At 35.3% G+C, this 26,755-nt stretch overlaps 1 protein-coding gene across 1 annotated transcript in view; it reads right to left on the reverse strand.

Moving 5' to 3' along the window:
- Positions 1-1,496: 1,496 nt before the first annotated feature.
- FBXO4 (F-box protein 4) overlaps positions 1,497-26,755 on the reverse strand; it is a 35,599-nt gene continuing 10,340 nt past the window's right edge. The window contains exons 2-7 of the mRNA XM_074282584.1: positions 23,525-23,760; positions 22,186-22,406; positions 7,047-7,122; positions 6,740-6,909; positions 3,931-4,106; positions 1,497-2,324 (exon numbers count right to left, since the gene is read on the reverse strand). Coding sequence (XP_074138685.1) covers positions 2,235-2,324; positions 3,931-4,106; positions 6,740-6,909; positions 7,047-7,122; positions 22,186-22,406; positions 23,525-23,760 — 969 coding nt within the window. The 3' untranslated portion in view covers positions 1,497-2,234. The remainder of the gene's footprint in view (positions 2,325-3,930; positions 4,107-6,739; positions 6,910-7,046; positions 7,123-22,185; positions 22,407-23,524; positions 23,761-26,755) is intronic.

The raw sequence follows: 26,755 nt of genomic DNA on the forward strand, positions 1-26,755 counted from the left end.
TGGCTAAGATGACAGGAAAAGATAATGACAAATGTTGGACGGGAAATGGGAAAACTGGGACACTGATACATTGTTGGTGGAACTGTGAATGTATCCAACCATTCTGGAGAGCGATTTGGAACTATATTCAAAAAGTTATCAAAGTGTGCATACCCTTTGATCCAGCAGTGTTTCTACTGGGCTTATATTCCAAAGAGACCTTAAAGAAGGGAAAGGGACCCACAATGTTTTGTGGCAGCCCTTTGTGTAGCAGCAAGAAAATAGAAACTGAATGGATGCCTATCAATTGGAGAGTGGCTGAATAAATTGTGGTATATGAATGTTATGGAATATTATTGTTCTGTAAGAAAGGACCATCAGTATGATTTCAGAAAGGCCTGGAGAGACTTACATGAACTGAAGCTAAGTGAAATGAGCAGAACCAGGAGATTATTATGAAGGGCAACAAGAAGACTATATGATGATCAATTCTGATGGACATGGCTCTCTTCAACCATTAGATGAATCAAACCAGTTCCACTTGTTCAGTGATGAAGAGAGCCATATACACCCAGAGAGAGAACCATGGAAACTGAGTGTGGAACACAACACAGCATTCTCACTCTTGTTATTTGCTTACATTTTGTTTTCTTTCTCAGTTTTTCTTTTCCATCCTTCTTGATCTGATTTTTCTTGTGCAGCAAGATAATTATATAAATTTGTATACATATATTGGATTTAATATGTATTTCAACATATTTAACATACATTGGACTATGTGCCAGCTAGGGGAGGAGATAGGGGGAAGTTGGGGGAAAATGGAACAAAAAGTTTTGCAAGGGTCAATGCATATGTTTTGTAAATTAATTAATTATTTTTTAAAGAAAAGGTAAGAATGGTACCATGGCTGGCCATGCAGAGAAGTTATATCAAGAATTATAAAAACAGTTTAAACAATTTCTTATGATGAGTAACTCACTCCAGTCCATTTTTTGTCATGACTATCTTTTTATATCTCGCCATATCTATAATAGGAATTCTTAATCTATGGTCCATGTACTTTTAAAAATGCATTTTAATAACCATTTTTCAATATAATTAATCTCTTTTGTAATTCTGTATATTTTATTTTATGCCATTTAAAAACATGTATCACACTGAAGAGTCCATAAAACAAAAGAGATTAAGAACCACTGGTCTGAAAAAATGTTTGTTTAGGGTATAGGCAAAATGTAATTCAGTGAATGATTGAATGAACATGATATTCTTCAGTTGTGAGTCCTCATCCTCACCTCTATCTTGATTACTGCTTTCACTAATTTTCCTGTGTAATTATTCCCACATTAGGGTTTTAAAAACATTTTGGGTAACTCAGCAAATTGACCAGACAAAATCTAATTGCATTAGTGAAAAGTGTTGTTGCTATAAATTTGAGAGGATAAGTCATAAATTACAAAAGTTAATTTCAAGTGACAAATTTTTTCCTGTCAGAAACAAATTTAAATATTACACTTGTGTAAATAATGCATATATTTATACTTTTATTAAAATCTTTACATTTCTTAGTTTTCAATTACAGTATTAAATGTCCATTGCTATTTAACAGCATACGAAAAAAAAAGTTTGATGATGCAGCTGCAACCCCAGAATATATTTTCCACATTTATATATAAAATGTGAGTTTAATACATCATGAGTTTTCCCAACTTTATAAAAAATCAGAAAAATCTGCCCAAAAAAGTTGTTTCCACTAATGTTTAACAAGCACATGGAATTTAGTATAGCAAAGAGCTATATACCAACCAATTATTTCCAAATAGCATATAAATATTGGGCATCTCTTCCCTGATAATGTTCTATGGATCTTCATGAAAGTCTCTGGAAAGTTTGGAAAACTAGATACTTCCTAAAATTACAATCTCTCAATTAATAGAATAGAGGATAGAAGTGAAAAGTTGAGAACAATGACCCTTATAAATGTACTAATATTTCTGAATTTATGGACTGTAAAATAAATTTAAAATAAAAATTGTCAAAAAGATTCATTGGCAAGAGATTAGGTGCCATCACACAAACATTTCCTTTAAAATTCACTTAAGAGTAAAGCTAGATTTATTGTGGAAAACTCAGCAGTTACAGGTATGCCCATTTAAACCTCACTTGGTAATAAACCAAGGAAAGGGCAAAACAAGCTTGAGGAAACACCTACATCATGTTTCAAATGGTTTAGTCCTTTAGTCAATACACAAAAAGGATCACCGTGGATGTTTATAGTCAACTTCTCCAAGGATCCACTCAATGCCATTCAAAAATCCTGTTAAAGTCTCAGCTTCCATATCTTGCACCTAAGAAAATATTTTTAAAATATTTTAATTTTTATAAAACAAGATTCTATGAACAAAAAAAGAAAAGTTTTTTGTCAAAGTTGTAGAACAAAGAACGCTATAGTTGGTAGATCATAATGTTTGGAGTTTAGATTCAAAAATCAGTCTCTGAAAAACTGTCTCATTGGCCTCAATGTTCTAGATATTTTTATACAACAATCAAAAGGGAAAGAGAAAACACTGTATTTGGGAACACTGGGTAGCAAGATGTCTGTTAGGTTCTCAAGTATAAGAACTGTGACATCTCAAGGTGGCTGTGAGAAAAAGAAAAAGGCACTTAACTAGCTTATACAGTGGGTAAAGGGGTAAGATAAAAAAAATTGGAGACCATATTTTAAGTTTAATGTAAAGGAGGACAGTTTTCAAAAGTGTTAGTACTTAAACTAAGCTGGCATTTACACAAATACATGAAAAATAAAATGTCTTTAAAAACAAAGAAGCTATAATGGGTCACTCAAATTTTATCAAGATAGAAGGGTACTATATAATTTCTAGTCAATAACCAGTCAATAACTTCAACTGACTTGTGATCTCATCAAGGTAAGAACTCCCTCTAAAGATGGAGACTGGAACTCATCCTTGCCTTTCATCCTGAACAATTCTTATCTTCCCCCAAATCCTCCAGACAGAAACTACCTAAGAAGTGAGAAGTCAAACTTTAGTCCTATTTTCTTCTTAATAGGTCCATTAATCTTCCCTCTTATTACATGTCCAGATTGCCTCCTTTTCTGATTCTACATTTCCTGAACAACATCTTTTAACCTAAAGATTCTTAAATTGTGGGTCATGACCCTATATGGAATCACATAACTCATTGTGGGGGGGTTGTAAAAAATTTGGCAGTAGTAAAAGGCAGCAAAATTCCATCAAGATTTAATTCCTTATGTAAAAGTAAACAAACATATCCATTTTATTAGTATGCAAATTTGGTCATCTTTAATAAATTGTAAAAATCATATATACATATATATATATATACATATATATACTGAAGAATTGTTTTAAAATAAATATCTTTATGATTTATTATCAGTAAATGTTTGATTTGTATAGCTACTGTATATTACTATTTAGCTGGAATAGTAAAAATTTCTCAGGCAAAAAGGGTTCACAAATGGAAAAAATTTAAGAAGCCCTGCTTTAGGAAATTCCCCAGGAATTATCTGTAAAACTAAGGTTTGGACTAAATGGAAATAGGATGCCTTCCAGCTCTATGATACTATGATCATCTAGCCATAAATGGGTTGCAAGGTGTATTCATAGAGATGGTTTCCATACCTGGAGGTCCTATGCTTATGAAATCACAGTTCCTTTTTCCATAGTTATCTGCATTTCCTACGAGTCTAATACATTGCCTCATACATGCACATAGTAGGTACTTAACTGCTATTTTATTGTTTCTTCTATACTCATATAAGAGAATGAAGATTAGCAACTAATTTTCATGGATCACAAATCATCAATGTATTCTGTAGCTTTTGATTTCAATAAATGGCTTTAGTATGTTATTCAATTATAGAAAGTTAAGAGAAAAAACTAAGTAAATGAGAAAGAAATGAGAAGTTACCATCCATGGTAATTGAAGTTCATTTAGTTTCAGCTCATGTGCCAAATAAAAACAGGGCATCCTTTTTACAATGGCTTGGGAAATACAAGATAAAACCAGCAAAGGTCTTTCTGGGGATCCAAAGGCTGGGTCTGTCATTGCCATAATTTGAGAAAATTCATCTTGCCATTCATGTCCTAAAAAACACGAGAAAAAACATTTGCATCCTTTGGGAGAGAAAAATGACTACGATTACATAAAATAAAGGAAAATTGTTCATTTTCTAGACTCACCTGCTATTCTGACAAAATAGTATTGAACATAACTGAAAGTATTTCTCTTTGTATTGTATTTATATGCTTAATGTCTAATAAAATGCCTAGCACAGAGTAGGTGCTTAATAAATGCTTGTTGACTGATTATGAGATTTCAAGTTTTTAAGAATTGAAAAATTACAATGAAGATGTCTCAAATATTAATAATCTAATACTCAAGTCATTCACAATCCCTTATAGTTGCCTCTCATTTTAAAAAATACCTAACCTATAACTAATTTCAATTTTCATTGATCTCAGTGTTGGTACACTTTGCTACCACTGGGTATTTAGAGTATGGATTCATTTTTTCCAATTCTTTTTTCTTTCATTTGGAAGAAACAATAGATTAGGAATCAGAAGATCTTGACTTTAATCCTGCCTTTAGCACTAACTAATTAGCTCTATAATCTCATATAAGGCACAACTTCTCCAAGCTCCAGTTTTCTAATCTATAAAACGAAAGATCTGAATTAGATCATCTCCAATGCCTCTTTTGGTTCTAATGCTAAATTTTTATTCTATTTCCCTTCACTCTTTCTCTCTCTTTTGACTAATTGTTTTGACTTTTTCTAATCAGTCTCATGAATAGGATAACTTCATATTCATTCAATTAAATTTATATCAAGCATCCACAGTGTGCACAGTACTGACTGTGGGTGAAGCACTGCAGAAGGTGCTGCAAGAAACACAAAAGAAGACAGGGCACCTGATACTGAAGCACTTTTAAGTTAATTTTCATTTCTGGGTTGATTACCATACTGGGGAAATTGAGGGCTGTCTATAGGTAACAGTCCTCTACTAGGAGGGACACTGAAATCATCCATCTCTTTGTTCCATAGATCAAATCACAGAAATTCAAGTCTATTTTATTCTTTAAAATAACCACCAAGTAGGGAGTCTCTCTCATGCCCTTTGAGTCAGGATAGTTTTCCTAACTTCACTGTTTCATTCATTTGACAGGTATGCAGCACCCATTCTGTATGAATTCTTGTGAGAGAATTATGTGGGAAAAAAAGGTGTTTAAGACATGGTTTCTGAAGGCAACAGCTGAGTGGAGACCATGAAACATGCATAAGTAACATGAGTAACTACCTATGAAACAATCTAAATGTCTAAGTTCCCTAAGAGTTCATCAAGGAAATTCCTAGAGGGGTTTTGAGGTAGCAGACATCACTTCTGGGTGGGAGGCCCAGGAAAGCTCAATAAAAGATGTGACTTTCTGAGCTGAGTCCTAACAGAACTTAAATCTTTTCTGAAGCAATGTAATTAATCACTTCTTGCTCTGTCTCATTCACAATCAACAATAGAATAAAAAGCTCACATTTATACAATGTTTTTAAGTTAACAGGTACTTTCTTCACAAAAATCCTGTGAAAGAGTTCAAGTATTACTATCTTGATTTTATAGAAGAAACCATGGCTCAGAGTGGTGAAGAGACTCGAAGCTACACATCTAGCAAATATCAGACACAGTTTTCTGACTCTAATTCAGGGCTCTTTCCACTACAATATTACACACTTCCCAAGATACACACACACACACACAGAGAGATTAAAAAATAGCTAAGCCTATATTCAAACTAATGAAGCACAAAGAAGTGAAATTCTGATCTGTTAAAGGCTCAAGATTATTATTCTGTACTTTTTATGTTAAACAAAAATAACCATTAGGGCAAGGTTGTATTATATGTCATTTCAACAATTTGCAATCAAAAGTAATCAAAAGTAAAAGCATTTCTTTAATACTATTTTTCTTTTCTACCAGAGATTAGCCCAATTCTGTTAGCCAAGCACAACAACAAACTTAAAAGTTTCCAAATTCCTTTCTTTACTAGTTATGTGGCCTTTAATAATATACTCTATTTTCCAGTACTTTCTATTTTCATTCTCTCACTAATGAATAAATTCTCTCAAAACATAGCTGGTTAAGAGTCTAAAGTACCTTTGTAAAAAGAGGCTTCTGAAATCCAAAATAAAAATATAAATCATTTAATTTCTCAATATTCTAGGCAACACCCTGGGATTATAAATTACAAAAAAGGCATTGACCTGCATTGGGAGAGGGAATCACAAATCTAGTCTCTCTAGCCTAGTTAAATAGGAAATTAATACACTGAACCAAAGATCTATATTCTAATGTCAGGGTTACATAATACAAAAGGAAAAGCTCACAATTACTCAGAAAATCTCAATTGTACAGATAGTTAAGTTTCGCAAGTGGGGCAGTACTCTTTTACCAATTTTTCCTTTATTATCTAGGTGATTTAAAAATGCAAAAATAGGATTTTATTGTTAGCAAAGATTATCTGAATAAGAGAATCTGTATAAAACCCACTTCAGAAGCAGGATTAAATAAGAACTTTTTATAGTATATCATGTAATTACAATAACCAAATTAACCAGTCATTCATTATGTTCTTAAGAAATCCACATTTAAAAAATACATTTTCCCCATTTGCATTGCAAACAATAAAACGGCCAGTGTAATTTTTTTAAATATAAAAAAATGCTTACTTTTGTGAGCTTCACCATTTGCAACATAGATGAACCCATCCACCACTTCACACACCTTCTGAATTTGTGGAATCACACTGTATGCGACCCTCTGTTCATCATTTCCCGTTCTGTTGAACATTTTGTTCACTGTACTTGTTTGCTCTTCTCTTGCTCTATCTCTTTCTTTCCTAAACAGTAAAATAAATAAATAAATACATACATACATACATAAATAGACAAGAAGATATTCAAAAGGGCCCTAACCCTAACCCATAAAAATGCCTCAGTCCAGATCTCAAGCAGGCTATGAGATAAGGAGCCTTACCTAGTTGTTGAATATAATACCAGGATGTTAAATTTATGTTGGTTGTTCAACTGAAAGCTGATTCCTGATCCAATGCCTGAAGAAGAATACAAAATCAAAACAATTTATTATTGGATACAGTAGGAGAGAAAGACTGAAAGAAAGAACACCTAGTGAGAACAAAAAAGAGCCAAATGATAATTCTTTATGTGTGGCTCTGGAATTAAAACATTATACCTGAGCTGAAGAAAAGGGGGGCTGCATGTGACTTTCATTCATGCAGTATTAAAAATCTGGATAGAGAACAACAAAGGATAATTAGCCTTAGACAATACTCTTTTACCTTAGCAAAAAGCAATGTAAGCCATTGAACTAAGTTTACAAAGATTTTTGGTAAAAGCAAAAATAACTAGTTTTAAAAGATAATATAAATAATATTTATATATTCCCATTCCAAACAATAACAACTCTAAAAATCTTTAAATGCAAGTATGTGAGTGTGTGTGTGTGTGTGTGCACGTATAAAGAGTGAGCAATATGAAAAGTATCAATCTATATTAAAGTTCAAAATTATTGTTCTTTATATTAAATTTTTAAAAATCTTTTGGTGGGATTATATTGAACCCCATTTTGGCAATGTGATTTTATGATGATATTTAATTTCATACCTGGAAATAAAATTCAATCAAAACTGAAACAGAACTCTGGAAAATCTTTTTATATACATAAGTAGTTTGGAGACTAGAAGTATAGCTAATATAATCCATGAATTCTATAATTTTGCTCTGTTGTAAACATATCAATCAAACACATTGATCACAAATTAATAAAAATGAAGTTGGATGGCATCAAATTGTACTAAGTAATAACAATGACTTATATGTGTATGTATATATAACTAGATCTATGCATATGTACATATACTTATTTTTTATTGTTGTTCAATTTTCTCAGTTGTGTCTAACTTGCCATGACTCCATTTGAGATTTTCTTTTTTTTTTTCAGTTCCTATTTTATTTTTAATTTATGAAATAAAATAAGCATTTCTGTAACAGTATAATAAGCTATGATTGTATACGAAACTGCAAGTCTACCATGAACAACTATATTATATACAACAAAATTATCATATAAATTTCTTTGGAGTGGTTCTTGGTAAAAGTACTGGCACGATTTGCCTTTTCCTTCTCCAATATATATGTATGTGTGGATGTATATACATATGTAAAAAAATGCAAAAAATAGTTAGCATAAACAGTGCTTTAAAATCTGCAAAGTGCTTTTTTGTATATTTTCTCATTTGAATTTCATAATAATGCTATAAAGTAATGCCATTATCACTATTTTATAAATCATGAAATTGAGGTTTAGAGAAATTAAATGATTTGCCCAGTCAAATAATTATTGTTTACCCAGAATACTCTTTTCGTTTCAATTCCTAATCTACTGTTCTTTAGATCTAGTCATTACTTATTTTGCAATTGTTAGGGAAATTTTATTTTTTAAGTCTATTTCTTAGTACAAAGTAAGTGAATCCACAAATTACTAGATGATTTATTTGATTATATGTCAAAGAATATGATATCCTAACAAAATATCCACTACTTTCCCCCATCAGTCGAGGTCAATAGCTATTTTAAATAAAGAGCTACTGTAATATTCCAACATTCGAGGAAGCTTTTTTAAAAAGGTGTATCACTTTGCCTTAGTTGATCAATGATAAGGATACTTCTATGAAATTGGAACACAAACCATCCATACTACTTTTCTCCATGTCTTCCCATAAATCTTCAATAAAGTATCCACTCCAGTGTACTGGATATATTTCTCCTTGTTCTTTTATTATTTCAGGGGGTTCCAGAGTATTCATATTGTTGCATTTTTCTTTCATTCTTAATACGTGACTAGTCCATCTCCTTTCCAGTTATTTAAGTCCATTACTTCTTATACACAAGAGAGCATATTAGCTTAATAAATATTACATTTTTAAAATTAGTTCTTCCAATTCAGAGGGCTTTTTCTAATAAGGCATATTCAGTTTAGGAAGTTCACAATAATGTAACATGATTTTATTTAGTAAAAACACAAACAATAATAGTAATTCTACATTTCACATAAATTAATAGTAGCAAATAAACTACTTCAATCCTAGAACATCAAAGTGTCAACTACGTGCTAAATACTAGAGAAGGAAATGGCAAACCACTTCTTTGTCAAGAAAACCCTATGGACAGTACTATTGTGCTATGGTCTACTTAGTGGTCCTCAAACTTTTTAAATAGGGGGCCAGTTCACTGTCCCTCAGATTGTTGGAGGGCTGGACTATAGTAAAGACTCACACTCTGTCTCTGCCCCTCAGCCCATTTGCCCTAACCTGGCCAGGCACGTAAGCATCCACAGTGGGTCCATCTGGCCCACCAGCCTTAGTTTGAGAACCCCTGGATGGAATCATGGAGGAGTTAGGATATAACTGAATGACTGAACAATAAATCTGCTATGCACTATACTAAGCATTGGATACAAAGACAAAAGCAAAAGCATTGCCCTCAAAGGAATTTGTATTCTGTACAAAAATATGCAGAATATATATTAAGTTCATACAGGATAGTTTGGGGAAGAACACTACTAGCAGTTGGGGATATGGGGAAAGATATCACAAAATGTAAAAGATAATGCCTGAACTAAAATGTTTTTTTAAATAAAATTATATTAACATAATTTGTTTTTACATTGCCTAAATTCCTCCCTGTATCTCTTTCCTTCTTCACAGAGTTTCTAAATTTAAAAAAAAAAAAAATTCTAATAAAAAAAAGACAAAAGAGGAAAAATCAGGGAAAAAAAACTGATCAATTCTAAAAAAAAAAAAAAAAAGTAACAGTATACTTAATGTTCTACATTAGTAGAATCATTTCTGTAAAGCAATGAAGAAGGGGAAGGTGTCTTCTCACATCTTCTTTGAGGTCAAATTTGTTTTCTGTAATTCTAAAGGATTCATTTTCAATTGTATTGAAATCGCCAGCTATGAGACATTAGGAAAGGATCCTAACAACAATGCCAGAACTAATTTAGGCAAACATGGCAACGACCTCCCAATTCAGTAATGGGATAGAAACACAGCAAACCTCCATGGCTCTCTGAAAGAATGGAGAACCCCCAACAAGAAAGTCCCAAGAGGTTGATAAATGATCAGAGGGGTTCTTGGGGAAAAGTAGCAACCACAGCAAAGCTGCAGAAAACTAGAAGTCCCACAGAAAGAGCAAATAGGACTCACCACTCTGATTCAAAAACATGAAATAAGCTTGTATTGGCACAAAGCCCCAATTCAGGAACTAAATCTGTAGAGATAAACAAATCAAAGAAAGCATTGACCAGTATTAAAACTATAAAGCTAAAGATTTTTCCAAAGGAGAAAAGATAATACCATAATAACAAAAGCAGAAACTTAGAAAAACATGAATTTTCCACAAGGTATATATAAATATCAAAAGAAAATGAAGATATAAGTAAGTGAAACAAAAGATATGAGGTGAAAAATTGGAAAGAGGAAAAAATAACAGAAAAAAAAGGATAAATCTATAGAACTAGATGTTTATTCATATTTTATCCTTGAAGAGGATCAAAAACATCAGGAGGGTGATGTCTAGACTTGCAGGTGAATTGGATTGAGGCAAGGCATAAGTCAAGATAACTGGTGATTTGACATTTTAGAAATCTGTGTCAGGATTCAAATACAGGTGTCTCTCATTCCAAAAGTAGCATTCTGTCCCTCGTACCATTTAGCTGTTAAAAAATCAAAGGACTGGAGTAGGGGGAAGAAACAAAAATAGAAGAAAATCTAAGCTATCTGCTATCAAAACAACTGACCTGAAAAAATTAAGACTCAGAGCAGCTAGATGGTGCGGTGATAGAACACTGGCCCTGGAGTCAGAAGAACCTGAATTCAAATTTGATATTTAATATTTACTAGCTAAATAACCCTGGTAAATCACTTAATCCCAACTGCTTTACAAAAAATAAAAATAAAAATAAGAAGACTCACTGGACTCTCTAAAAGTCATGATAAATGTAAAACTTAATGTATTTCAAAAAATTATAAGTGAAAACTCAGATCCCTTAGAATCAAAGGGCAGAATAAAGTTAAAAAGAAACTGCCAATTATTTGCCAAAATGAATCCCAAAAGGAAAAGTTCCAGGAATGTCATAGTTAAAATCTAGGATTCTGACATAACATTTCTTTTCTTTCCTAAATACCTGGCTGAACCTAGCAGGTAGTGAGGATGAAGCTTGGGAACACTCCTGGGAAATGGTCCTACCTCTTTTGTTCCCTTTAGTGGTCCAAGGGACATCTATACTTATATTGGATAATAGAACTAAGAATCAAAATAATTTCTGTTAAACTGGTATCATTCTACAAGTGCAGAATGACTAAATTTAATTGAGAAAAATGTAAAGCCTCACATTTATATGTCAAGAGATGATACTACAAGTATAGGGAGCCACAGCTTGACAATAGTTCATATGAAAAAGATCTGAGGGTTTTAGCTAACCTAACCTCAATGAGGGCATTGAGGTGGTACAACAGATAAGAGTGCTGGGCCTGGAGTCAGAAAGACTGCTTTAGATATTTACTTGCCATGTGACACTGGGCAAATGACTTAACCTCTGTCTGCTTCAGTTTCCTCATTTGTAAAATGGGGAAAATAATAATATCCTCCCTCCCAGGATTGATGTGAGAATTAAATCAGATAGTTTTTAAAGTGCTTAGCACAGTGCTCAATTATACATTTAATACAATTAAGTACTTAATATATGCTTCTTTCTTTTTTCCTCCTTCTTTCCAATGCAGTCTGTTTAAATACAGTATGTATACAAACCTCCAAAACAAATTTATTTTTCTATAATAGTCCATTTTGGAATCTTGTGTATAGATAAGAAAATACATGATAATTTGAGGAGGGAGAAAATATTAAGATCTAGCCTATAAGAAAAAACTTTGTGACAAAAGTAAACTGAACCTTGAAGGAAGCTAGAGATTCTAAAAAGCAGAGAAGCAGAGAAAGCGCATCTTTAGCATCACAAATTGGAATTAGTCCAACTCTTAATATTTTACAAATAAGTTGCAGTAATTTGCTCAAAGCTAGAAAAGAAGCGGTAGCACTGGATTTGAACTTAGGTCTTCTGACTGCAAATTTAGAAAAGCACAAAAGCCTGAATGTGGGCGAGAGAATCGGTAGAGCTCATAAGGGAATGATATTAAATAAGGCTGCAAAGTTGAGAGGGAAGCAGATTGTGAAGGGCTTCAAATATAAGACTGAACAGTTTGTATTTTATTCTTCAGGCAATAGGGAACCACAGAAGATTTTTCAGTTCAAATTATGTCATGTCTGATGTGACATGTCAGACCAATATTTTAGAATTTTGGCAGCTATAGGGAGAAGAGAGAATAGAAACATGGAGACTATTTATTAGAATGTTAGGGACTTAAAATTAGGTAGTAACTGTGTATGTGAGAAGAAAATAATTTTTATAAACTGCTAAGGAGGAAAAATTGATGAGGTTTAGCAACTGATTAAATATGGAGTGGAAGAATCTATGAAGAAGTCAAGGAGGATTCCAAATTTCCAAAACTGAGGGATTGTCTCAACAGACACAAAAAGGAATAGTTTGAAGGAAGAGCAGGTGTAAGGGGAAAAGACACTAAATTTTGGTTTCCATATTTGAATTTGAGATGCCAATAGGATATATAGATGGCAAAATAAAATGAAGTAAAGTTCAGAAGACAGACTGGAACTTGATAAAAAGATTTTTAAGTCATTTGCACATAGATGACACTTGAATTTATAGGAACTTATGATAGCACAATGAGAATGTAAAAAAAAAAAAAAAACAGAAGGGCCCAAGAGTGAAATTAGAAGACATCTACATCTAATCCATTGCACATGGATGATTATCCAGCAAAGGATTTTGAGATGGAGCAGTCAGACAGGTAAGAAGAGAACTAAGAAATATATGTCAGAAGTCAAGGAAGAGAGAATATCAAGAAAATGAATATACATAGTATCTAAAGCTACAGTGAGAGCAAACAGAATGAGAACTGAGAAAAGTGCATTGTTTTTAGAAAGTAAGAGATTAGTGGAAGCTTTGAAAAAAACATTCCTATTCTTGATTAGGCTGGAAATAAAACTGAAAGGCTAGAATGGAAATAAAGAAACGCGCAAGAGTATTACTGACTATAAGAGTTTGGCTGTGAAAGAGTTATAAGATGATAGTTTATGGTGTAACGAGCTGTCGTCTCCAGAAGCTGCTGGATCGCTCTCTGGGAAGAGATCTGCTGTGTCTTCTACTCAAATCTCTCCGACAGATTCTTCTTCCTGTAATGAACCGTTGTCTCCAGGCAGTTGCTGTTAACTCTTGTCCAAAGAAGTGACTTCCCTTCCTGCAGAGAGCTCCGTCAAGCCTGATGCAATTCAGAGTCTCCTCTTTCTCTGAGAGTCCTCTTCTTTTATTCTCCCAGAGAATGGGCGTGGGATAATGCAAGGGCTTCTGGGAAGAACCACCCCAGCCAATGAGCTTGCCCCCTCTATCAAGTCAACCTGAGTTCTCACCTTGTAACTATCCAGACAACCTCAGTTCTCACTTAGTAATCCTAACATCTCCCCCTTTCTTTTGATTTAGAACATAGGACAGTCATGACCTTGAAACATAAATCCATCAATATGGGAAGTATTACAGATAATTACATAAATTACATAAGCACATAGTAACATAGTAACATAACACATGCTAGAAGTATATAACATAATCATAATCAAATAATCATAAATTGAAAATTTATAAATGTCCATAAGTCCATTGTCCATTAGTCTCATCTTGTGTGAGGAAGTCCAATGATTCCTGCTGGTTTTTAAAGTTCTTTAACAGTCTTCTTATTATCCATGATCTTTCAGTGTCAGATGTTTCTTAGATCTTCTCCTTTATTTTGAGGTCTTTCTCTTTTTCTGTCTCTCTCTGGTGGACAAGGCGAATATGACTCGTTGGCACCCATCTGATTCCTTCTCCTGCTGAAGAAATACAAGCAAACCCTCTCCCCCAGGCAGTTAACCTATCTGGTCCCTTCCATTCACCACTTTCTGGATCTCTCCACATCACCTGGCGATTATCTAAGGACAGTGGAGCTGCTCGCACTGGACACTGCCCTTCTGGTGGGTTATAAAACCTGTCTGCTGGAGCCAGTGCATCTTTGTCAAAAATTAGAAAATTAATGGTATAGAGAACTAAATTTAGAAGTTCTCTAGGGTTACCTGTGGCTCCCCCTTTCTTTTGTTTTTGGAGGAGTGTCTTAATATCTCTGTTTCTTCTCTCTACTATTGCCTGCCCTTGAGGATTAAAAGGTATGCCCGTGGTATGTAAAATCTTATACTGTGCACAAAAGTGTGTAAAATGTTTGGACGTATATGCAGGTCCATTGTCTGTTTTTATTGCTTGTGGCACACCCATAATTGCAAAAGCTTGTATAAGGAATTCAGTGACCACTCGGGCTGTCTCTTTTGCTGCTGGCATTGCAAATGTGAATCCTGAAAAGGTGTCTACCACGACATGAATAAAAGATAGACGACCAAAAGATTTATAATGGGTCACATCCATTTGCCAGATTTCATTGGGTCTCAAACCACGAGGATTCTTCCCTGGAGGGAGTGTAGGAGCATGGAAAGGAAGACAAGCTGTACAGCTTTTTACTATGCTCCTAGCTTCCTCTCTTGTGATTCCAAATTGTAAACGTAAAGCTCGAGCAGCCTGATGATATTTAGAATGAGATTCTTGTGCTTCCTGAAATAAAGGACTACTGGCTAACATGGTTAGAAGGCTATCTGCCTTTGAATTTCCATCAAAAATGGGACCTGGAAGTCCACTATGTGAGTGGACATGCAAGATATAAATCTTGCCTGGATGTTTTCTCACTTGCTCTTGAAGTTCCTTAAAGAGCTGATAAATATTGGAGGCTGCAAATTTTATTTGGGCTGTGGCAATTCTTTGTACTACACCTACTGAATAGGCTGAATCAGTAATTATATTTACGTCTCCTGGGTAATAAGTGAGAGCTAGCATGATAGCAAATAATTCATTCTGTTGAGTGGATTGAAAAGGAGTCCTGATTACTCTCTTTATGGTTAAATCATGAGAGTATATGGCACAAATATTTTCTTTGGAGGCATCTGTAAAGATTGTTGGTCCTTTAAGAGGAACCTTAGAAACCTTTTCTTCAAAAATCCATCGCCAATTATGTAGTAGCCGGGTAATCTTTAATGGAGATCCATGTGCAAAATTTGGAGCGGTGGCCAATAAAATTTGCCATTCTGGGATGTTCTCACAGCATACATTAATCTGTGCGTTAGTATAGAATGTGTATATTTTTTCAGGACTTATCCCAGATAATTGTGTTACTCTCTTAATAGCCTTTAATAAAATCCTAGCCACAAGCACTGGGTAAGGTGTAAGGCTTTGTTCTGGTTGTGCTGGGAGGTTCACCCACTCAATCACTCTGTCTCCTTGATGAAGGACTGCTGTGGGTGCCTCTTTTGTAGCAAAAACTGATATTTCCAAGGGTTTTTGAGTGACTCTTTCAACCACATTGGATAAAGCCAGTTCAACTTCTCTCAAAGCCTTTTGTGCTTCTTTTGTAAGCTGGCGTGGTGAATTTAAAGCACTGTCTCCCCTTAAAATATCATATAGTGGTTGCAATTGACAGGTAGTCAAGCCTAGCACGGGACGCATCCATTGGATATCTCCTATCAATTTCTGGAAGTCATTTAAGGTGTTTAGCTTCTCTGTTCTTAAGGAGAGTTTTTGTACTGTAAGCACCTTAGGATATACTTCATATCCTAAATATTGAAAAGGAGCATGTCTTTGAATTTTTTCTGTAGCTATATGCAGTTTGTAGTACTTTAATGTTTCCATGGTCCTTTGTAGACATGCCTCTAACATTTGTTCCTCAGGTGCACATCCCAAAATATCATCCATATAATGTAACAATATTACTTTTGGAAAGGCTTTTCTTACTGGAGCAAGAGCAGCTGCAACATACATTTGGCACATAGTAGGGCTGTTTTTCATTCCCTGTGGCAAAACTGTCCATTCATATCTTTTATAAGGCTCAGCCAAATTAACACTAGGCACTGAAAAAGCAAATCTTTTCATATCCTCCTTATCTAGAGGAATAGAATAGAAACAATCCTTAATGTCTATAACCCATAGAGGCCATTCTCTTGGCAACTGAGTAGGAGATGGAAGTCCAGGCTGAAGAGTTCCCATAGTTTCCATCTGTTCATTTACTCTTCTTAGATCAGTTATCATCCTCCATTTTCCAGATTTCTTTTTCACCACAAATACTGGGGAATTCCAAGGACTTAGAGAAGGCCGCAAGTGTCCTTGGTCAAGTTGTTCTTGCACTATGTCTAATAAGGCCTGAATTTTATCACTTCTTAAGGGCCACTGTTCTACCCACACTGGTGAATCAGTTTTCCACTGAATAGGAACTGGTGAAAGTGCAGGTAGGCCTTCAACAGCAGCCCTGCCTAAAAAGCCGAAGTGCTTATTTGTAATCCTATCTGCTGTAAAATGTCTCTTCCCCACAGATTGATGGGGATTTTTTCAACCACAAAAGGAGTAAAAGCTCCTGTTTCTCCTTCAAATACCCATCTCAAAGGCCTAGCACTAACTTCTGCTGCTATTGATCCTCCCACCCCAGACATATAGGTGTCTGCTTTAATCTTTGGCCAGTGACCGGGCCAATTGGCACCTCTAATAACTGTACGATCTGCACCCGTGTCTACCAATCCTTCAAATGGTATTCCGTTTATATAAATAGTAAGCATAGGTCGGTCAGCTGTCACAGCTGCTGTCCAATATATTCCTGGATTTTGTTCATTGGAGTCAAAATCTAGGCGACTATCACTAGATTGCTTATTAGGGGTCCGTAACAATAAGGCTGATGCTACTACTTCTCCTGGTTGATAAATCACACGTTGTCTGCCTGTGTTAGTGACTGGGATATTAGATACACATTCTCCAGTCTCCCACATCAGTGTATGGATGGACACTGTTTTGTAGGCACTCTCAGAAGGTGAAATGGTCAAGCCTACTGTGCCTGGAGGCAAAGGATCCATAGGCTCAACAGGAACAGATTTCACTTCTCCAGGGAGTATCTCGGTAGTCTCTACTGCACACAACTCTATTTTTCCTAATTTTAATCCCTTTCTTCCATCTGATTGCCTTTTGGCTGATTGATCATGTCTTAAAATTCTCTGGATGTAACCTCGGCTGCCATCATGCCCCACTTGGGGGGCTGAAGCTGGGCCCCATCTGTCATTTCCCTGGGTCAATCTACATTCGGAGGCCCAGTGGAGGCCCTTGTGACATTTTGGACATGGAGTTTTAGGTCTTCTCTCACCCTGTCTTCTCACTGTATCTCCATATCTACACTGAGCTCTTAGATGCCCAATTTTTCCACATTGAAAACATTGCCGAGTTTCTCTAGAAGGCCCTTGCCAGGAGGGACCCTGCCTTTCCACATTCATCATAGTCCGGGTGTAAAAAGCATTTGTTCCCACTGTAGCACAGCGTCTTATGATCTCCTCTAAAGGAGCATCTTTGTCTAATCCCCATATAATTCTTTTGCAAATCTCATTGGCATTTTCCTTAGCCAGATGTCTGGTCATTATTTCTGTAGCTGAATTTTCTCCAATAGTTCTTTTGACAGCAGTTTGCAAACGTCCCACAAAATCTGCAAAAGGTTCATTGGGACCTTGCTGTATTTTAGTGAAAGCCTCTCCACGATCTTTCTGTCCAGGAAGGACACCCCAAGCTTTTATTGCAGCCTTAGCAATTTGTTCATATATTGTCATGGTATAATTAATCTGTTCCGAATTCTCTCCATACCGACCTTCACCAGCCAAGTGCTCAAAAGTGTATTGTGTGTTAACTCCTATTTCCAAATTGCATCTGACTTGAATTTTACATAATTCATGAAATTCCGCAAGCCATAATAAATTTTCTCCAGGTTCCAGACATGTCCTTGCTATGGATTTCCAATCATTCGGGGTTAGGACTTCATAAGACAAACCATCTAGTAACATTTTGACATAAGCTGATGTAGCCCCATAAAGGGTACAACCTTTTTTCAAATCCTTAATTTTATTCAAATCTAAAGGTGCATATCTTCTCCTTTTTTTACCTACAGAATCAATCTCTTCAATCACAGGATATGCATGTATAAAATCACTTATATCCTGTCCTTCTCTCTTAGCTTTAACCAATGCTTTTTCTAATCTTGTCATAGGCTTAGGTGGCTTCACAGGCAATTCTGTTTGTGTTTCTGCCTCTTCCCCTCTTTCTTCCTCCATCTCTGAAGGTGGGGTTGATGTGGGCCTGTCAATAATCTGTTCTCTAGGCAGGGTTGAAGCTTCTTCAAGAGAATCATACCATAATTCCTCATTTAAATCCTCTTGCTCTAGGGAAAGATCTTGATCTTTCCTTTTTTCCTCACACTTCCTCCTCTGTTCATTTTTAGAACTTTTCCTTCTCCTACAACTTGCTTGATAGTTTAAGGCTAATTGAACTATGTTGTAGATATAAAATACTTCTGCAGAAATTGAACGAGGCCCATTTTTTGCTTGAAATTCTTTCATTTCATATCCCACTAGCTTCCATTTATCTACATCTATCTTTTCTTCCTCTAAGAACCAAGGGGATGTGCGTCTTAATGCAGCCAAGAGTTTAGCAATCTGTACCCAGGTTACAAGTAAACTCTGCTCCTCAATTATGTTGATTATACTCTCTATAGTACCACTCCTGAATGGAGCTGAGGTTGCGTCTGGGGCTGAGGTTGAGTCGGCTGAGGTCCAGGGATTGAATATAGCTAACATCTGCCCCATTTCAGCTATAAGAGATTCCTGGTTTAGCCCTTAACAAGTTAAGTTCCTTATTTATCTATTAGCACGCTCACTTAATCTTTAACAAAGTTTCCTCGTTACTCACGGTTCTGGGTCAGAGAGACTGAGATCTAGATTGGAAGCTTTTCCACTGGAATCAGGACTGTGTCTGTCCCTGTTCGGGCGCCAAATTGCGAAGGTCTGGTCTAGCTCCTCTTGTCAGGATAAGCAAAAGTCCTTGCCCCACGTGTGGACGCCAATTGTAACGAGCTGTCGTCTCCAGAAGCTGCTGGATCGCTCTCTGGGAAGAGATCTGCTGTGTCTTCTACTCAAATCTCTCCGACAGATTCTTCTTCCTGTAATGAACCGTTGTCTCCAGGCAGTTGCTGTTAACTCTTGTCCAAAGAAGTGACTTCCCTTCCTGCAGAGAGCTCCGTCAAGCCTGATGCAATTCAGAGTCTCCTCTTTCTCTGAGAGTCCTCTTCTTTTATTCTCCCAGAGAATGGGCGTGGGATAATGCAAGGGCTTCTGGGAAGAACCACCCCAGCCAATGAGCTTGCCCCCTCTATCAAGTCAACCTGAGTTCTCACCTTGTAACTATCCAGACAACCTCAGTTCTCACTTAGTAATCCTAACATTATGGGAATAATAGAAATGAATTTTTAAGACTAAGAGAGAAATCAACATTTGTAGTCAGGAGTCAGTGAAGGAGAGACTGAAGATAAATTAAACAGAGTAGAAAAGCAGGGAGACAGAATGAACGAACATAAATGGCCCAAGGTCAAGATCCTAGAGGAAGCAGGATTCGATGAGATGGATGGCATAAGGAGATGAGTTGGTCTTGTCAAGGAAAAAGGCTACTTCTTCCACAGAGACTGGAGTAAAGGAGGAGAAAGCATAGAAGGGTTTTAAGGTAATACTTTTCAAAAATCTCCTTCTTTCTACTCTATCCTCACAGATCTCATCCATTCTCATCAAGTCAACTATTATCTCAATACAAATGCTTCCTATAAATATTTATATCCAAACCTAATCTCTCTCTTAAGATCCAGTCTTGTCTATTCCACAACTGATAAATGGTCGGTCAAAGGACATGAACAGAAATTTTCAGGTGAAGAAATTGGAGCCATTTCTAGTCATCTGGGGGAAAAATGCTCTAAATTACTATTGATTAGAGAAATTTAAATTAAGACAACTCTGAAGTACCTTTCACACTGGCTAAGATGATAGGAAAAGATAATGATGAATGTTGGAGGATATTTGGGAAAACTGGGACACTAATGCATTGTTAGTGGAGTTCTGAAAAGATCCAACCACTCTGGAGAGCAATGTGGAACTATGCCCAAAAGGATATACATCTGTGCATTCCCATTGGTTCAGCAATGTCTCTATTGAGTTTGTATCCTAAAGAGATCATAAAAGAGGGGAAAGGACTCACAAGTGCAAAAATGTTTGTAGCAACTCTTTTTCTGTTGGCAAGGAATCAGACATTGAGCTCCCAGATGGGGAATGGCTGAATACATTACAATATATAAATGTAATGGAATATTATTTTTCTGTAAGAAATAATGATGTGGTTGATTTCAGAAAGGCATAGAAATGGCAAGAAACTGGAAACTGAGTGGATGCCCATCAGTTGAGGAATGGCTGAATAAGTTATGGTATATACATATAATGGAATATTATTGTTCTATAAGAAATGATCAGCAGGATGATTTCAGAAAGGCCTAGAGAGACTTACATGAATTGATGCTAAGTGAAATAAGCAGAACCAGGAGATCAATGCATATGGCAACAACAACATTATATGATGATCAATTCTATGGACATGGCTCTTTCCAACAATAAGATGAGTGATGCCAGTTCCACTTGTTCAGTGATGAAGAGAGCCATCTACACCCAGAGAGAGGACTGTGGGAACTGAGTGTAGATTATAACATAGAATTTTCAGTCTTTCTGTTGTGGTTTGCTTGAATTTTATTTCCTTTCTCTTTTTTCCTTTTTATTCTTCTTGTGCACAAAGATAATTGTATAAATATGTATGCCTATACTGGATTTAACATATTTTTATCATGTTTAACATATATTGGATTACTTGCCATCTAAGATAGGGAAAAGAGTATTTTCACCTTTATTGTTGTTGTTGACTTGTTTTTTTCCCTTTTGATCTAAGTTGTTTTTATGCAGCATGTCAAATATGAAAATAAGTTTAGAAGAATTGCACATGTTCAATCTATATTGGATTGCTTGCTGTCTTAGGAAGGAGCAGGAGAGAGGAGAGGAAGAAAAATTTGGAACAAGGTTTTGCAAAGTTTGAATGCTGAAGACTACCTTTGCATGTATTTGGAAAAAACTGAAATACTATTTTTAAAAAAGATCCAGGCTTATATCTTTAACCATATGACATTTCCATATGAATACAATATATTAAAAACTCAAGCATCCCATTTCTCCAAAAGCCAGCTCCTCTTCCTGCTTTTCCCACTTTTATCAACAATATTTCCATAACTTTCAGTTTGGGGTACTTCTATTCCATTTGTCCTTCCCCATGTTCTCTAGATCTAATCACCAAGTCTTATCAATTCTTTCTTCTTAATTCTCTCAAATCTGTTATCGTTTTTCCCTATACACTACAGTCACCATAGTTCAGGTCCTCATCACTACCTCAAAAAATTCACTCTTTACTGTTCCATTCAGTTCCATTTGTCCCCCAACTCCAAGTCACTGCATTCATTGTTGCTACAGGAGCTGGAGTAAAGAAGCAAATATCACTCAATTACCGTATTCATTTTTTATGTGTATATCCTGTAACTAGGTATCAGTTCTGGAGGGGTCAAAATCAAATCTTATATATTAATTTATCTCCAGAACCTATTTAAAAATGACTGATATAGAGTAAGAATTTAATAAATATTTGTTGCTACTAATTCTTTCTAATTTGTTGCTCTACTGTAAAAATTAAATGATCTGCTAAACAGGAAGTTTGTCATAATCTTCAATTATATAAAGTTAATTTTTCATTCATTTCTAAGAAAAAGCTCAATATTTTTTAGGTGAATTACTTTTAGCTTGCTGGTACTACTGGATGTTCCACTGCATCAAATTACTGTACCTTATTTGTTTCAAAGCATTAACTCACCATTAAATAATGAACAATTTTCTGCCTACTCAATGGTAGTATCAAGCCCAAAGTGTTCAAATTCTCATATACCGTAGATGAATGTGGAAATTACCATCAATCTGTCTCTGAGGTAAACCAGCCGTAGGAGAAAGTTCTGTGCAAGACATCAAACTCAACACCAAAGATACATTCAGCTCTTCTAAACCTGGTCCAAACATAGCAAATCGAGGTTCTGTCTGAAGGATCAGTGACTGCAAAAAAGAGGCAACAGCTCCATACATATGGCGGCTGGATTTCATGTGTCTTCTGGTATGTGGACAGCTCATTTTATACCTGTTTAAGATAGCCATAACTAGAAATTAAAAAGAAGGAAAACTTCTTATTTTTGATAATGTATCTTCTTTTATCGTTATTATTATATCATTTATTAACCATTAAGACTCATGAGGAATTTTAAGTCTGTCAATCAATAAGTTTGTAACATCATTAGTTAAGAAACAAATATAACAGCTTATTTCAGGTGTTGGCAACAAGTCATCCTCATTACCTCACACCTAGCAAATTGGGAAAGATGACCAAAACAAACAAATAAAAAAGGCAGAAATAGTCAATACTGGGAACATTTAGAATAACAGGAACAGCAATGTATTATTAGTATAATTGTGATTTTATCTCTGTGTTCTAGATTTATTTGTATGTATGTGTGAAAAGTTAACTGTTTATAATCTTTGACCCAATGATTCCATTAATGAGTTTGCATATGTATACACAAAATGCCTGCACACACACACACACAAATATACTCTAGAAATAAAATGTAGAAAAGTTAAATATATTTCAGAATATTCATGGTAACCCTTTTATGGCAACAAAGAACTGGAAAAGAGGGTACACAAACCACCAAATACTATAAATCAAAAGAAATCTAGTCCCACAACCTGTTGGTGGCAAGGAAAACACCCAAACCTAACCTCCAAGCTAATGCTTTATTCTCCTTCCCATAGTAAAAGAAAATTAAGTTGAACTAGGATGAGAAATGAGTAACAGTTAAGTGATTAAGGATAGGCAGTTGTACACTTCAGGAAAGATGTAGATATCTAAGATATGTAAAATTCCGGGGCTTGATTAACTTTATTCACTCCACTACAATATCCTGAAAATACACAGCTTTCCTCTGACACCTGCTAGCCTGCCAGGGAAAGGAAACATAAATTTAGAGTTGAAAAGGACTTTATATGTATATATAACAGAGTCCGAACACCTTGGTTTCATGAATAAGGAAACTGAAGCCCACAGAATTTAAAAGGACTTGCTAAAGGTCACATACCTAGCAAATGGCAGTCAGGAATGGCACCCACATCTTCTGACTCCAAATCTGGCATGATACTACACTGCCTTCACAGGAAGAGCGGTCACTTTTTTTTTTTAATTTTATGAAACTGAATACTTACATTGTCATATAGTCATAAAGTTCATTGTCAATAACCTCAGATAAGGGTGTTTTTAAGACTTGTAGGTCTGGTAGAGACTTCCAGTCAACAGATGACCAAGAAGGAAGATCTCGCAAAAGGAAAAATTTCCACAGCATAGGATCTCGTACAGTTACATTCCAATATCGACATGTCCTTCCCAGTTCAAACAGATCATGAGGTGAAAGAAATGACATAATGTACAACTGCACATAAATCTGAAACACAGAAGGACATGAAAATGGGTAAATTGGAGCTTCAATAAATCATTTCTAGATCAATGGTACTCAATTCCTTCTTTCACAGATGCTGATGGACTTGATCCCTGATCCCAGAGAATCACCTAAAGACACTGAGAGCTTTAGTGCCTTTCAGAGGGTCACAAAATTATTATGTATCAGAAGCAGTGCTTAAATCCAGAGCTTCCTGATTCTAAGGCCAACTTTGCTAACCCCACAGCATGCTGCCTCTCCCTGTGGTGAAACTATAACGTAATGTAGTCTAACACAAATCCCTCATTCCATGACTTATGTCCATTTTTTTCTGCCTTTAATGGAGAACTATTTCACTCTCATTATGGTTCTTTTTAACCCATTTTCTTTGTTCAGTCTTTCTTGTAGAAATCTAACAAGTCAACAAGCAATCATGATTTTAAAACCTCACTATTTACTTTTTAAAGTATTCACTTAATTTTTTAAAAACTACACTATAAAAATCTACTATCTGAGTTACCCTCCAAAATCTAATTTACTGTTTTATGGAAATCTGACCAATCTTTCAGGCAAAGATTGGTTCAAAAATAATTTTTCAGGGGGTTAAGTGTTCTACCAATCAATAATCATTTATTAGGTATTTATTATGTGACAGGCACTGTAACTGGCACTAGGGAATAAATACAGAGAAGGAAAAATCCCAACTTTCAAGGAACCACATTTTAATGAGGAAGGAATGCACACATAAGATCACAAATTGCTGAAACGCAAAGTAAAGGGATATATACATATTTGTACATATACATATATATATATAATAGCTAAATTCAAGGTAGATTAGAGGAAAAGCACCAAATATTGGGAGATCAGGAAAGGTTTCCTGTAAATGATGATGTCTGAGCTTCATGAAGAAGGAAGAGTAGCATGCTATGAGGGAGCGCATTCTTGGTATGGCTGTCCTAGACCCACCAGAGTACCTTTGACCACTGTCCTTTGCAGTGTGAACTCTACCCGGCTCGCCTCCTCTGAGGCCTTCTAAGGTCTCTGGCCACAATCTCTTGAATCTATAGCTTAATAACCGGTAGCGCACTCAAGAACAACCCCGTGTAATCTTAAAAGCCTTTATTATACCTACTCACATAATGCCCTGACTTGATGCCCTGACTTGTTGGTTTCCGGTGAACACCTGGTCAGAAGACCCACGTGTTCACTACCAAAACCCTTACCTCTTTTGGCTACCCATCTTGGCTTGGCCACCCAGGCTAGGGAGTACAAAGGCAAAGAGATGAAAGAGGGAGTGTTGTGTGACAAGCAGGAGAAGGTACAGTTTGGCAGGATTACAGAGCAAAAAAAAGGAGTAATAACCAACAATCTTGGAAAGATAGATTGAGGTTAGCTTGTGGAGGGCTTCAAAAGCCAAATAGAAGATTTTGTGTCTTATTCTAGAGGCACAGGAGCCAATGTAGTTGATTGAATATGAGTGCAATATGTCAGAACTGCACTGAAGGAAAACTTACTTTAGCAGTAATATTTAGGATGGACCAGAGTAATCAGAGACTTAAGGAAATCAATTAGAAGAGTTTGTAATAGTATAACAAAGAAGTGATGAGGGCATGAACTAAGATGGTAGCTTGTGACAAAAGATAAAAAGTTGGATGCAAGAGATATTGTAGGGGTAGAAATGGAAAAGTTAGCAACTGTATGGATATCTGAGTGGGTCATCAAAGACGTGAGCAAGGTTATAAAATTGGAGATTGGAAGGATGGTGGTGACTTTTGACAGAAATAGGGAAATTTAGAAGAGTGGAGGGTAATAAGGTAAGTGGGGTAAGGAGAGAAAATGAGTTTTTTAAAAATATGTGGAGGGTAATAAGGTAAGTGGGATAAGGAGAGAAAATGAGTTTTTTAAAAATATGTTGAGTCTCTGGAAAGTTCAATTTAAAATGTCCAACAGGCAATCAGTGACACAGGAAAGGAATTACAGGAAATATGCTGGAAGAATAAAACAAATTAACAAACAAACATAAAAAGATATTATGGTCATAACAATGCTCAAGGCACTACACCAAAATTTAAAAATTATTCCAAAACATACATCAGCATAGCTTGAAAAAAAAATCAGTACAAATTCAACTAGAATTCCTGAAAACGAAAAATAAATAAGGGTTTAGGAGCTAAAAATATTTTTGTCAATGAAATGGTAATACTAAAGAGAAAAATGAAAAAAGAAATGAACTTAAAAGAACTGATAAGGAAATTAGTAATTTAATACAAGAGGCACAAAACTTTGCCCAAGCAAAATGCTTACTTAGTGAATATTAAGATGTACAAGAAATATTAAAATAAAGTCAAGACTCAAAACCAAAACAAAATAAAATGTAAGATATTTTTATCACAAAAACTACTGACCTGGAAAACAAATAAATTAGAAAGAAATTAAGAATTATCAAACTATCTAAACACCATGACCAAAGACCCCAGACAACATATTTCAAAAAATCTTAAACTGCTTAGATCTCTTAAAACTAGCACCTAAAGTAGAAAGAGAAGGAATCCTAAGATCATCTCCTAAATGAAATCCCCAAATGAAAACTCTCAAGAATATTAAAAGCCAAAACCCAGAGCCTCCAGGTCAAAAGGGAAAAAATATCATAATAGAAAGAAAATATTTATGTATAAAGGAAGCACGGTCAGGATCACACAATTTTATAGCCACCTCTCTAAAAGAGTAAAGACTCCAGACCACCATATTCCATAAGGCAAAGAATATAGGTTTACAGCTAGGAATAACTTGACCAGAAAAAAACGAAGTATAAAATGCTACAAGGGAAAAATCATTATTTAATGAAACAGAAAATTACACATTCCTGATAAAAAGACTAGGCATTTTGCAAAAACACTGAAGTCCAGACACAGGAGTTAAGAGAAACCTAAAAGTTTCATGAATAAACAATGATAAAGGACTAAAGAAAAATAAAGTGCAAGTAGTCTAATATAAGCAA

The sequence above is a fragment of the Sminthopsis crassicaudata genome, chromosome 1 (genome assembly GCF_048593235.1).
Source record: "Sminthopsis crassicaudata isolate SCR6 chromosome 1, ASM4859323v1, whole genome shotgun sequence".
NCBI lineage: Eukaryota > Metazoa > Chordata > Mammalia > Dasyuromorphia > Dasyuridae > Sminthopsis > Sminthopsis crassicaudata.